We start from the raw sequence: 14,306 nt of genomic DNA on the forward strand, positions 1-14,306 counted from the left end.
AGACCCAAACCACTAGCTTCTCCCCATCATATCTCATTCATACATCTTAACTAGTTTAGTACCTCTTCCTACACAACCATTCATGGCTTCAAAAACTTGCTTCTTCTTATGTCTACTCATTTTCGTGTCACTGGGCTACCACACATGCCTTGCAGCCCGCCACTTGTTGGACACTCCGGTGCCGGCTGCTCCACCGCCAGTGCCAACTATTCCGACCCTACCGAAACCCACATTACCAACATTGCCTCCAATGCCTGCAGTGCCAACTCTACCTAAGCCAACATTACCACCATTGCCTAGTGCCCAATTGCCACCATTGCCCGTTGTGCCAACACTCCCAAAGGTAACATTGCCACCATTGCCATCTACCCAATTGCCGCCTGTGCCTGTCATGCCGAGTTTACCAAAGCCTACATTGCCGCCCCTGCCGACCATGCCTACCATCCCCTCCATTCCAACAATCCCAACCCTTCCCTCCAGCCCAACCATCCCTTCAATCCCAACCATTCCTACCATCCCTTCCCTCTCTCCACCCCCTTCAAACTAGCCCATGATAGCTATGTGGAGTACTATGGCCCATCGTCGATATGAAATCCTTGCATGTGATGGCACACTCTTATCTCTTGAAGACTATTTATGTGGCTGATTTGTAGGTCTGTGGATTGTACACTTCCTGCCTTCTTTTGGCACTTGTTATTCTATATTCTTATTTTATTTTTGTGGGATTTGGTTTGTGTATGTTGTTGTACTTGTATTTGTTTTTAGTGGTCATTTGAGACCTGGACTATGTATTGGAATATCTTTTGCGTTAATAAATTCTCATTCATGTAGTCTGGATATCATGAACTTGTCACCATTCACAATATTGATAAAGAGAGAGAAGTCCACACGTTTGGACTGGTTTGAGCCTGGATTTTTTAACTGTTTCAATCCGGTGGGCCAGCCCAAATGACTTTATGGAATGGGCCCAGCATAATGACCTCCTTAGAGAGTGTTGGCGTGTGTTCATAGTAGCATTTGTTGGGGATGTACTTGGGATGGATTGGATCGGGTTGAGGGTCGACCTAAGCCCGACCTGACCTCATGAGGACCCAACCTGCAACCCCACCCGACTTTAATTCCAACCCAAGCTGCACAACCGGTGTTCATCTGTGATCAACCCTAAGCTGGCCAGCTCGACATGACCGATCGAACCCAATCCATATATATGCGATTATTCCCAACCCGAACTATCCTGACCCAAATTTTCTCAACCTGAACCTAATCCTATTTCAAATCGAGTTGGAGTTTTTCAACCCTAACCCGTGCCAAGGATGGTAACAACCCGACCCAAACCCAAGTAGCAGCCCTAGCATTCATATTAACAAGGTTAGAGAGCAATGTATAGAACTCTTCCTGTTAAGTTCATGAACACTGAGTTTCAATCAAGAGAGTTGTATGTATAGACATCCTCTTTTTTTTTTTTCAAAGGAGCTGTTTGGATATGGTTATAATCGGTTCAGTTAAAATTTTAAGTGCTTATTAAAAAAATTAAACATGCACGGTAAATTCATAGGAAGTCAGAAAAATTTTAACCCTAAGAAGTCCATTTTGTTAAAATATTTAAAAAGTGGTTTTTTTATGTAACCGGTTATTCAATTAACCACTTTCTCCCTCCCCTCAACCTTAATACCACCACCATTCTTCAACCACCAGAGATCACGCCTCAACATCCAGTACCGATCAATATTATGGTTAATATGGACTGATGATGCTGAGATCTCGTCGATTTTACCTCACCTCCTATCAGTCACTGAGTACCTGCAATTAATGGAGGTACAAGAGAATACACGGTACAAGAGAATACACGGGGGCACTAATTAAATCTGGGGACCCTCCGATGCCTAAGTCAGGCACAGCAGGTGTAGTAGAATTGGTATATTTGTATGTACCTTTACCCATGGCAGGGGATGTATTTATAGGCTTCTAGGCAGTCTGTGTATCTGAGTTGATTGGAGGGGCTAGTATTTGAATCGAATTCTAATTCCAAGAATATCTCCAACTTTAATTCAATCAGCCTGATTTTCGGCGGAGATCTTGGGAGGTAATCCCACCCGTATACGAAGAGGATTCTTCTTTCTATTCTGAGACTGTAGTCGGTATCTGATGTCGAGGTTGGTACCTGAGGCCGAGGTCGGTATCCGAGACTGACCTCCGAGGTCAAAGTCGTCCCTTAAAGCTAAGGTCAGTACCTGAGGTTGAGGTCATCTTTTGACGTTGGCGAATAAGGCCGACTTCCAAAGTCATTAGTCGACACCTGAGGCCGAGTCGATACTCCGCCCTTCTCTAGGGTTTCCTATGATCCCTCTGTTTTATTCTTGGTCGTCAGGTCAGTCCGATTTTACCTATTACAGTTGTCCCCTACTTCCAAGCGCTATCTCCAAGGGCTCAGGAAGTAAGTAGGTTTGGACTGACGTGACCTTGATCTGTCATGCGAGTAAGAGGCTTCAAGTATGTGGGGGGTCGAGCATGTAGATTTATAGTCGATAGTCGAGCATATAGTGATAGGTCATGCACCGTAGAATCAATATGTCAACCACATAGTAGTAAGCCGAGCACTTGGTAGAAGGACTTTTCTCACTTAAATTGAGGGAAGTCTTTGTCGTTGATCATATAGATCGGATAGTCGGGATAATAATATTAAAAGAAATTCCCTTCCCCTGATCTAGATAAGATCTTTTATTGTAAAATTTATAAAACAGTAGAGGAGAAACGGTAGCAGTATCACGAGTATCTTTTTCCCTCTTACAAAGGGAGGTCACTCACAGTCGAACATGTAGATAAAAATGGTAGATAAAATAGTATAAATAAAGGAGAAAAACTTCTTCCCTTTAACTAAGGGAGGTTTCTCATAGTCGAACACGAGTAGCTTCTATCGAGGTGATCAGTCGAGCACAGTCATTTTACCTGTCGGAGTTCCTCATGGGTAGTAGATCTTTAGATGCTCGACGTTCCATGGATGAGGTAAGAACTTACCCTCTATATCTTTTAGTCGATACGTCCCTCACTACTTAAGGTCGAGGTTTGGATTGACCGATGAGCCTTATTACTGAGCTTGGTTGACTGTTTTAGCTCAGTCATCAGGTTTCCTTACTAAGCCCAGCTTTCATAAGTACCTACTCTAGCTTGGCATTCAAGGGAGTGTGAAAAGGCCGATCTAAGAGTCCTAGAGGGGGGGTGAATAGGACTATGCTAAAATAAAAATTAAATGCAGAATTTAATAAATATAAATAAAGATAGCACTTAAACAATCTCACAATGCAGAAAAGAAAAGCAACCTCAAATGTACAAGTATTGAGAGGTTGATATAGATGTTGTTCTAAGGACAACCTTACACTAAAAACCAATAGTTTATGGTATGACAAACTGATTCCTAGAAAGGTCTGTGTATCAAAATCTCAAACTGATATAGAGGAATAAATAAATAAATAAATAAATAGCAAAGAATTAAACTAAGCTATTACAACATTCCCACACTTGCATAAAAAGAAATTACAACATTCTTCCACAATTGCATAAAAGGAAATTACAACATCCACACAATTCCACAATCAATCATCCACCACAAGACCAGAAATTATAGTGGTTCACTTGTGTGTACACCAACTGTTTAGAAAAACAGCCATATAACTACTTCATTACTAATATCCTCACACAATGGATATTAGCGTTCACTATGCAATAGGTTTTTCACGGTTCACCTAAAACCTTCATAATTGTGTCTTTCAAGTGGGCTTACACAATTCAAAAACCCCACACTCTGAGTTTTCTAGATCACCTCAGACAAACCAAGAGAAAGAGATTTTTCTGGCACAATATCAAAGAAACCAAAAGAAAGAGATTTACAAAACTGTAACTGTAAAATATTTATCTGGATGTTCTCCTTTGATGCAGTCCGGTAGAACCGATTCGGAGTAGAAGTTCAACATTGATGTTCAATGTCCACACTCACTTATGAAAAAGGTTCTAAGTTCTAAATGAGTTTTAGATTAAATCACTTTGGGCTAGCTTGATTTGATTTTGATTCCAAGAAAAGAGAAAACAAAAAATCCCTTCTTCAAATAAGATTGGAATGTAGAATACAAAATTAAATACAAAAAGTTAATTAAAGAGAATATTAAATGAGCACTAAATAGCTTAAGAATATCACTAACTTATCTCTCAGAGTGATGTCTTGATTTTGCTTGAATTGAATGAAAAACTCTGAAAATTGTGCTCTATTTATAAGTGTAGAAACCGTTCACTCGACTGGCCCAGAGGTCAGCTCGACTGGTTGAAGGACCAACAAACTTTTGAAAATTCGGGCACGATAATATAAAGTCATTCTACGATGGTCGAAGGGCCTGCTCGACCAGTCGAGTGGCTTCCACGACCGGTCGAGACCTGTCCACGAATGGTTATGCGTGACCCAATTTAGTTGCTAGACTTTGAGTCGAGCACTGTTCACTCAATTGGTCGAAGCTATAACAAAAAATTCTAAAAATTAGTAATACACCTTAGACTGGTCGAGGAATTTCTTTGACTGGTCGAGCCAGTACTAGGACTAGTCGAACATAGGCTAAGACTAGTCAAGAAACAATCTATATACTTATGTAATGACCCAATTAAATATGCAATCAAAAAGTTACCTAACCTATGGTCAATGTAGGGTCTTACATACCTTATAAGTGATGTTTGAACATTGAAACATCTTTTACTTCAATTGATAGTTGATCTTGAAGTATATGAAGCTTAACATCTTGAAGTATGTTCAAGCTTGAACTTGTAACTCATTGAAGCTTGAATTTGAAACACTTTGAAGTTTGAACTTGAAGTACTTGACTTGTATTTCATCTTGATCTTTGAGGTTCAAAGCAAAGAACTTTTTCTTGACTTAGATGAAGCTTTGAAATCATGAACTACTGAAGCTTGAAAGAATGAACTATCACTTAGTGTTGTACTTGAACTTGAACTTATATATCTCTTGATCTTGCATTGAAGTTCTTGAGGTACAAATCTTTGTTCTTGTACATGAGATGCATGATCTTGAATATGTAGATGAGCTACACAAAACACAAATTCCAAGAGGTTTTGGCACTACAAAATTTGATAATCATAGGAGCTAGAAAACATAGCACTTACAGAGTGTACCAATGGAAGTGACTTTTCTGATATCGGTTGGTATGATGGCCTCTGTTTTTTTTGGGGGGGCGTTAGCAGCAAAGGACTCCCCTTCTTCATTTTGCTTCCTATCCTTAACCGAGCTGTCTCCTCCTCGAGTAGCTATTCGTGAACTAAAGAGTTCCTCGGCATTGAAATATTTTTTAGCTCAGTTAAGTAGGTCGGTGAGGGTAGTCAAGGGGTTCTTACCAATAGAGAAGAAGAACTTTCCTTATTTAAGGATGGCTACCATCGTGATCAGAGCTATCTGGTCAAAGTAATCATTGACCTACACTGCTTCTGCCTTGAATCAGATGATAAAATCCCTTAATAGCTTGTCCTCCCTCTGTGCGATTGTGAGAAAATGAGCTAATGGCTTTTCTTTGTCTTTCCCACCGATGAACTGTGTGACGGAGACTTTGCTAAGTTGAGTGAAGAAGTTGATGGACTTCAGCTTTAATTGCATGTACCATTTTCGTGCAGTCCCCAACAAAGTCAGGGAAAATGCTATGCACATCACAAACTCAAAGGCGTCGTAAAGTTCCATTCAAGCCCTAAAGGATTTCACGTGTGCGGCCGAGTGCCCGGATCTGGAGTAGGGGGTGATTTGGGGCATCTAAAACTTGATATCTCATGATTTTGTTAGTAAATAGGGGCCCAACTTGTCACGCCTCAAACTCGAAAAACGGGCTCACAAAATTTTCGATCGCCGAATCCGGCGCCGACAGCCTCCGTAGTGCCCCATTCTCAGATCCTGACACTCATATGCCAGATTTCGATCCTGGGATCCTACAAGGAGGATTTTCAGTATGATTTTTTTTGTAATGGAGCATAACCACAAGCATAACCAAGTCACAAAACAACATCACAACATATCCACTATATCAAAAACTTTAAGTACAATGCGGGAAGGGAAATACAAGGTGATCAAAAAGCTCCAAAATGATCTGATACACGCTCCTGCCTCAGCGCTGCTGCGATCCAACGACACTTATATGCAACAGTCGTGCATAAACTTACAAAAGCTTAGAGAGTGGTGTAAGTGTGTGCACAAGGCAAGTGTCAAGTATACAATATCAGAGTAATGCAAAAATATGCGGTAAGTCCATGAATACAACCAGTCGTACCAAGGCTATGTGATGCAAGGCATGAATGCTATCGGCCATACCAAGGCCATGCGATGCGAGGCCTATGTAGTCAAATGTCATATGCGAGATGCAAAAAAAGCATGTCAGTCTTCATCAAGTATACATATCAATACAGTTTCTCTATAGGATATCACCAGGGTCTAGTAGATTCCACACTGACTGCCGCCTCTCTAGTTGCACAGCCTAGTGAGTGGAAGAGACCTCACTATCTGCCTTACCAATAGTCTGCCAACACTTACCCGGCTCGTTGATAGCGAACTCATTTGCGAGATGGTCAAACTCAGCCTAGCTTACAACCCCCTCACTCTGATGGATAAGGCCACACCCCCTTCTAACTGATCACGACACAGTGGGAGATACGGTCTACTGGTATTCGACACTCGGGCGCTCGTGTATCCACTCAGTATAGATGTTGGAACATCTCCTGCTATAAAAAAAGCTATGGGACTCTCACCCAAGGACATCCTAAGTGCCCACAGTGCTAGAACTAAGTATTTTCAGTATCCGATACGATCATCCACGATGTGCCTGTAGAGCCACGACCCTGATGTCTTAGGGCGTATAATGATCATGACACACAAATGCGAAATGCATGAATCACACCGTCAAATCATGCAGCAATCCAGCGCGTACCACGCGATTATGTGGGGCACTCCATCTCATAAGGAGTCCTATAAATGTCTCAGCTCAACTGGCTTATGCTATGATCAAACATTCCTCATATCAAGCATACATATGATGCGTATGGGCATGAGTCATGGGATTATACTAAGCATGTTATAAAGTAATGAACTATCCTTACAATGCAGATGGGCCTAGACGGCCTACACACAACAAGTATGGGCCTATCAATGGGCCCTAAGGAGAGTTACAATGCGGACATTTAACCAACATTGTACTTACAATGTATGAGTCAAACCATCATTGCTCCCAAGGCATAGCCCGCCATCAAGATCATCACATAAACCACGGTGGAATCACATTACAATGGGCCTTATACACATCACATTGGACCTCGACCCATGGGCCTCCAATACATCAAATGGGCCTCATAACATGGGCCTCATATATATCAAAGTGGGCCTCAACGGATGGGCCATAACTACATTAAGATGGGCCTAATCATATGGGCCTCATATATATACCAAGTGGGCCTCAACAACGGGCCACAAATACATCAAGATGGGCCCCAAAAAAATCATATTGGAGGATCATTTAGACCATACCACAAATAGAAATGGAGATAATAATTTTCATGATTAAATAAATCACAAGGCCCATTATAAAGTTTATTTTCCAATCAATCTAATTAAAAGGTCACAAAGACCTGGATTAAGAGGAAAAACAATTCCCCATTGATCCAAACCCTGTAGCCTAAGGGTTTTAATGGTGGACGTTCAAACCCACTGTTTCTACAGTGTGGTCCACGTGATCCTATGCTAGATGCATCACGGTGTGGCCCGCCGTGATGTATTTGAGATCCAACCATTTTATAAGTTAACATAGAGATAGGTGAAGTGAAAACAAAAATATAAGCTTGATCGGCAACTTCTGTGGCCCCTAAGAAATTTGAATGGTGGAGGTCATTATCCACTATTATAAATAGTGGGGTCCACTTGAACTTTAGATCTGACTCATTCTTTAGCTCATGTCATAAAATGAGCTTTCAAAATGATTGGACGGTTTGGATGCAACATATGCATCATGGGGGTCCCATAAGGATGGACGGTGTGGAGAGAACACATACATCATTGGGGTCCCACCGTCCACAGACGGTGCGGACAAAACACATACACCATAGTGGGTTCCACCGTCCATCAGTGTGAATAAAACACATACATCAGTGGATCCCACGTGGGGTCCACCATAATGCTTATCTGCCATCCAACCTGTTGGTAAGGTCACGCACACCCAGATGAAGAGGAAAAACAAATTTCATATCAATCCAAAACTCCTATGACAACCCAAAAGGGTTTCAATGGCAGACGTTCAATCCCACTGTTTCCTGTCGTGTGGGCCACCTGAGTTGTATATGGCTGATTTCTTGGGGGGGCCCACTGCTTAAAAAAGGGCCCCATCAAATGCACGGTGTTGATGTGGGGTCCACATCATAGTGGGGCATGCGGGGTCCCAGTCCCCTTTCACGTCCAATGCAACAGGACGCTGCGCGTCCTCTAAACAGCAGCAGCGCTTGCCGCATACATTTTTTTTAATGTATTTTTTCGCAATTTTTCACAGGTGGAGCCTACATCAAGGGAATTCGACCTGTCCACTGGCTCCTATGGCTCAAGACAAGCCAAACAAGCCCAATATTTGGCATGTTTCAGTGTGTAGAAAGGTCAAAGTGAATTTTAACGGTGGAAACTACTATTTTCTATGCTATGGCCCGCCTGAGAGTCGAATTGGCTTCATTTTTTAGCTCAACACCTAAAATGATCTGAGGAATGGAATGGACGGCGTGGATTGAACCCATACATCAAGGTGGGGCCTGCATGAGCGGCCCACCCAAAAGCTTAAATAAATATATACTTTTTTTGTTACAGTGAGTAGAACCCACTGTCCGTTCACACTCACTGGACCATGTCCAGCGTCCTACATTTCATCAAGGTGGGTCCCACGTGGACATGGCCCACTTTTCCTAGATCAATTTGATATTTGTGTTTTCCATCACCAAAGGGTAGTGCCCGCATGGCTTGGACGGCCATGGGGTCCACTTGATGGACGGTTTAGACGCCACATACACTCATCATGTGGGCCATAAAATAAATAAAGGAAGGAGAGAGAGAGAGAGAGAGAGAGAGAGAGCGAGACGTGATGATGGAGGGACCTTGGCACTATGGGCCCTCCCTTGCATGATTTACAATATACATCAAGTGGGTCCCAATACATGTGGGCCCACCAAATCAAAGATCAACGATGGAGATTCCTTCTCCACCAAAATGGAAGGTCTAGATGACCTCTATTCATGCAAGGAAAGATAAACATCATGATGGGGTCCATGGAGAATGGCCCCATCAAGGAATGATCATGAGAATCAAGGTGGGCCATCGGCCATACCTAGGGTCCAAAATGAGATCCATACCATCAATCGGTAGGCCCTACTTGGCCCATCATAAAAATATGAAAATCTATCCTATAAAGCACCCACCGTTCGATCTGCTTGGTCCGTTGGAAAGCTGATCTCCTTGTGTCTCACTTTGATGGAAGGTGATGAGATTTGAAAGGCTAGGATGATGAATCTTGTGATAGGAAGTGGGCCACACAACACATTTTTTTTCTCACCTTCAAAATGCTTGGGCGTCCACTTTTTTTTAGTGTTGCTTGGAAAGTGTTAAGAGAGAGAGAGAGAGAGAGAGAGAGAGAGAGTTGTAAGGAGAGAGAGTGATGGGTGAGGTGAGGGTGTAAAAGACATGTATGGGAGTGAAAGAGAGAGGGTGAGAGAGATTTGACTTGGTGGTTGCTTGACTTGGGGAGAAAGAAAGCATTGATTGATTGATTAATTTGAGTGATTGATTGATGGGACATGTTGTAAAGATTCTCTTGAGATTGCAAACACGCAATGTTTTTCCTCGAACTGAACGCGGGCCCACATATCTCGGCTAGGGTATCGGATCGATATGCAAGATGTGGTGTTGTAACCGCGGCGATAGTGCAGTCACAATGATACAAGTCTCGAATTAAGCCGACTCAAATCTATAGAATACGACTTAGGGTCGTACGCAAACGTCGATTATAGGTCGTAGGTTGTCGAAATTCGACGGGAATGATCGCGGGAGTCGACGGAACAGTACGAACTAGGATACAGGTCTTACACAACTTCCTCAATCATGGCTTCGACGGACGCCAGAGCTTTTACTCAGCCTGCCCGCTGGATGTTGCCACCTTGATGCTTTTGCTCTGCTGCATCTTCGGTCTTCACTTTCCAAAGGCTCAACCGACTTTACAATACAACAACTCACGTGATTAATAAACCGGGGTGCAAAAATGAGTACACTAACAACCTCCACATTTGGTCAAGATTGGCATACACAATGGGTCGATGTGATTGTTGAGGTAGTGCATGACAACCATGACTCATTGTGCATGATAACCTATAACGCCCAAATTTTCGCAGCCTAAGTACATACTCGTGCATGAAAATTCTAGGTATTAATAATATAAAAATTGGATGCTTCAAAATTGCACCTTATTTTTTTTTTTTATTATTATTTATATTACATCCAGTTACATTCATAAAGGTAACCATCCACGAGAATAACATTGACTGTATTTATTATTCCATTAGAGTAAAAAGAGTTCAACTAATTTTTTATTGCCCTCTCAATGGGAGCTTATTACACTGTCTTACAGTAAGCAATGGAAAAATAAATAAAAGTAAATCATGCAATATTCTTCTTCGCTATTCGAACATATCTTTCACAAAACTGTCGACGTTCATATCATCAACTTGTAACTTACCTGCAACATCTGCATGGTTGGAGAGGGTCAATGCCCTACTCATAGTGGTGGTTGTACTTTAAAGTTTATAATTATTCAAGTGATTCATAAGAATAACAGAAAGGTCCCGATATATCTCATACTCTACAAATACAAGTGGTATCGCTTTGCGCAAATATTCTACATGAAATACATGTCTAGCAAATTATGTGTGGTCCATCACACTAAGCGATCATCACAATGTGAAAAGTAGTTTAAAGATATCCAACTCACCCCACATCCCATACTATAGAGATTCGTTGGAGTGTCCAACGTTAATGTGGATTTATGCGAACATTTCAAGGCAACACAACACATGGACCAGATGAATTACGTGACATGATTTGTTCATGGAGCGACTATTTGTAACATGCAATCTCGGAAGTGATGTAACATACATTGCGAATTACTTACATCAATTTGTGCACCGCTACCCAAAATCCATGAAATTACGTGTCGACCAAGAGAGTCGCTATCCGAAACGCATTATGTCTACGTTATTATACCGATCGCTAGAAGTGGGATTTCCAATGATTATACTTGCGTGACAAGGTAATAATGTAATATTTTTAAATTGTACAACAATCATTCATAAGGTGATGATTCACAATAATAAAACTCGAAGCATGTAAGAATAAGATAATCAAATCATATTATCATAAAATTTAAAGGAAAAACCCTCACCTCTAACGTTTTTTCTTCCTCGAGTGTGAGTGTACGTCATCGGATTTGAATCCGAACCTAGTTTTTAATAATTCAGTGGTTAGATCGCTACATTATCCTTCTTACGTAGTTAAGATCAAATACTAAGATTCGGCTTAAGATATAGGGTTAGGATACATCTTACTCATTCTTTTTAGAAGTGAGTTTAGTAAAGGAGAGGATTTCTTCAATTAGTGCTCAACCTTAGCCGACCTGACCTTAACTTTTAGCAGGATCTCTTGGTCAAGTCGACTCGGTTCAACTTGATCTTAAACAACTTATATCGAGTAGTTGGAAAAGGATGAAAAGAAGAAAACAATGAAGAAAAAATGGACGTGGGGCCTACCTCGGATCTGATTCAACTTGGCGACTCAGCGAGTTGCTGCTCCAAGTGGCACTCGGCCTCCTTCCTTCTCTCTTCTCCTCCCACTGTTCCTCTCTCTCTCTCTCTCTCTCTCTCTCTCTCTCTCTCTCTCTCTCTCTCTCTCTCTCTCTCTCTCTCTCTCTCTCTATTCCCTTACTGTTGTTGGACGGTTCTCCCTATCCTTCATGCAGGGCTTTTTATAAGCTGTTAGACATAATTTGCAGGAGCGCGAGTCCCAGTTCCAATGCAACAATGCCTTACGCTAGTTTATTTACACATGAAAGCTCCTTTGATTGGCTCGATTTGTAATCTCGATCGAGAGGTCATTCCCTATAACAATTCAAGGGATGATAGGTATTTATATGGGCCATCAGGTGGACGGCTTTAATCCTAGAATGGTGTTGATCTCAGCGACTAACAACCTGCGCTTTCTCGAGGAAGATGACTTCCATCTTAATATGGCGGATTTCGCTCTAGCTCATATTTCTTCATGTTGCCTCCTCTGAATGGTCTGGATTGACCTACTAATGTTTGTTGGGCCATCCAATTGAAGGTTCAGATAGGTTTTCCTGGTGGTTTCCTCAAATCCACGTTTTTTATACGTTGTTATAATTCAAGTCCACGAAAGTTGGCAAATCCCAGTGGCGTGTGATTTTCCCAACTTTCCTAGAATTCTGCTTGGAGTCAGAATTGTCTTACTTGAAGATTGGACGATCTGGATCAGATAGAGGAGTTAAGCAAAAGCGTTCCCATGGGAGAACTTCTCATGGGCACTAATTCATTTTGGGATCCATTGTTATGATTTCTCAAGAAATCCTCTCGGTTCATTAGATGTTACTAGATCGTTTCATCCAAAATCTCGAATATGAACTAGATCCATAAGTCAGGTGTGCCACACTTATCACGAGTCAACAGAAGCCTATGGTAGAAACCTCTTTGGACGGCCATAATTTTTCCACGAAAGGCTGAGTTTTGATGGGTAGTTTATTACTAGATTCGTTGAGGCTCTGTGATTGGAATGGGGAGAGGAAAATTCAGGAATTTCCACCCTTTTTGCTCGGGTGGTGGTTGTTGCAACAGGTTTTCGATTTGGAATGGAAATTATTCAAGTTACGGTCTAGGTGGAGCCCATCATGGCATTGCTTACGCAATCCAACCGTTCATCAATGTTGCAGGGTCATTTTCTGTTATGGGCTCAAATATGAAGTATATCTGAGCATTAGATAATCTTATCTTGGAAATTCTCCTAGTGAGTGCCAAAACAGACTTAATCTTAATTAATGGTCCATGCTTAATGATCAAGGCCCAATTTTGAAAGAAATGTGTAGCCAGGATAGGCAAATGGTTGGACAAAAGTTGGTGGTTGATCAATGGTGGAAAAGGCCTTAATCTGAAATTTCGCCTTTTCCACCAAAATGAAGGAATTGGAGTCAAGGCAGTCATCATTCAACATTGTAAGATCATAGATTGTGGTCTAAATTTTATATGATATAGTAGTCATATGAAGCCAAAGTGTAATCCAAATTTAAGCTACGATTAACGATGTAATGTGGGTCAATCGGAAGCTATAGATTTAAGAAGAGTTGGTAAGCCTAAAACGGCTTACTTCGCGGCTAAGTAAAAGCCTACCAATGTGAGTTTTTCATATTTCATACTTGGTATATATGATGAAAAATTCAAGTCATTCATACGAAGGGAAATATCCTACTACGACTACCCATGACCTTTCTTCACTCAATCAACACCAAAATCAATGGTGTCAATTGGGCCACTTTTACAATGATCTAAAAGCTGAAATTCGACGTGTACGGTTAATTTATGATAAATAGGCATGATATAAAATTTCACATAAAACTGATCATGAGAATTATGTGATCTAGAATTCAAGAGTATAGGTTAATGGCGTTAAGTATTTACGATTTTACCATCTTTTATTTCTCCAACTTCAAACATCTGTGATGTCGGACTACACTATCCAAATGCATTGAAATTCGACGGACATTCTTTATTTTTTTATTCTCTCTCCATCGCCCCATTTTAAGCCTTAATCACTTACTGATGACCAATATGCCTTTTTAATGGGCTAAACCGCCCTGATGTATAAATCAATGCTTTCATATATCTAATAAAGAATTCAGTCGGTGGTTGTGGCATATACCTTATGATCTTCAAACTAAGCAGTTCATTCTGAGATTTAGGAGGCCCATTTGGTGGATCCAAATATGATGGACAGTTAGATGACATATTAAAATAGGAAAACTTGATAATTAGTACTCTGATAATGTGTGTATGTGGTTGTACGGTCGGTTTTGTAAACAGATGAACATAAGTAGGTTTTTGGAGTGATTAAGAGGTATAAAATGTATCTGTTATATTCAAGTGACTTGTTCACATGTTTAAGTTCCTCAAATTGTAATCTTGATGGTGGATTAATCATA

At 41.1% G+C, this 14,306-nt stretch overlaps 1 protein-coding gene across 1 annotated transcript in view; it reads left to right on the forward strand.

The window, feature by feature from the left end:
- The first annotated feature begins 7 nt into the window (after positions 1 to 7).
- LOC131246423 (protein PELPK1-like) overlaps positions 8 to 14,306 on the forward strand; it is a 54,390-nt gene continuing 40,091 nt past the window's right edge. Inside the window, exon 1 of the mRNA XM_058246540.1 lies at positions 8 to 365. Coding sequence (XP_058102523.1) covers positions 83 to 365 — 283 coding nt within the window. The 5' untranslated portion in view covers positions 8 to 82. The remainder of the gene's footprint in view (positions 366 to 14,306) is intronic.

Source organism: Magnolia sinica, chromosome 1, assembly GCF_029962835.1.
Source record: "Magnolia sinica isolate HGM2019 chromosome 1, MsV1, whole genome shotgun sequence".
Taxonomy (NCBI): domain Eukaryota; kingdom Viridiplantae; phylum Streptophyta; class Magnoliopsida; order Magnoliales; family Magnoliaceae; genus Magnolia; species Magnolia sinica.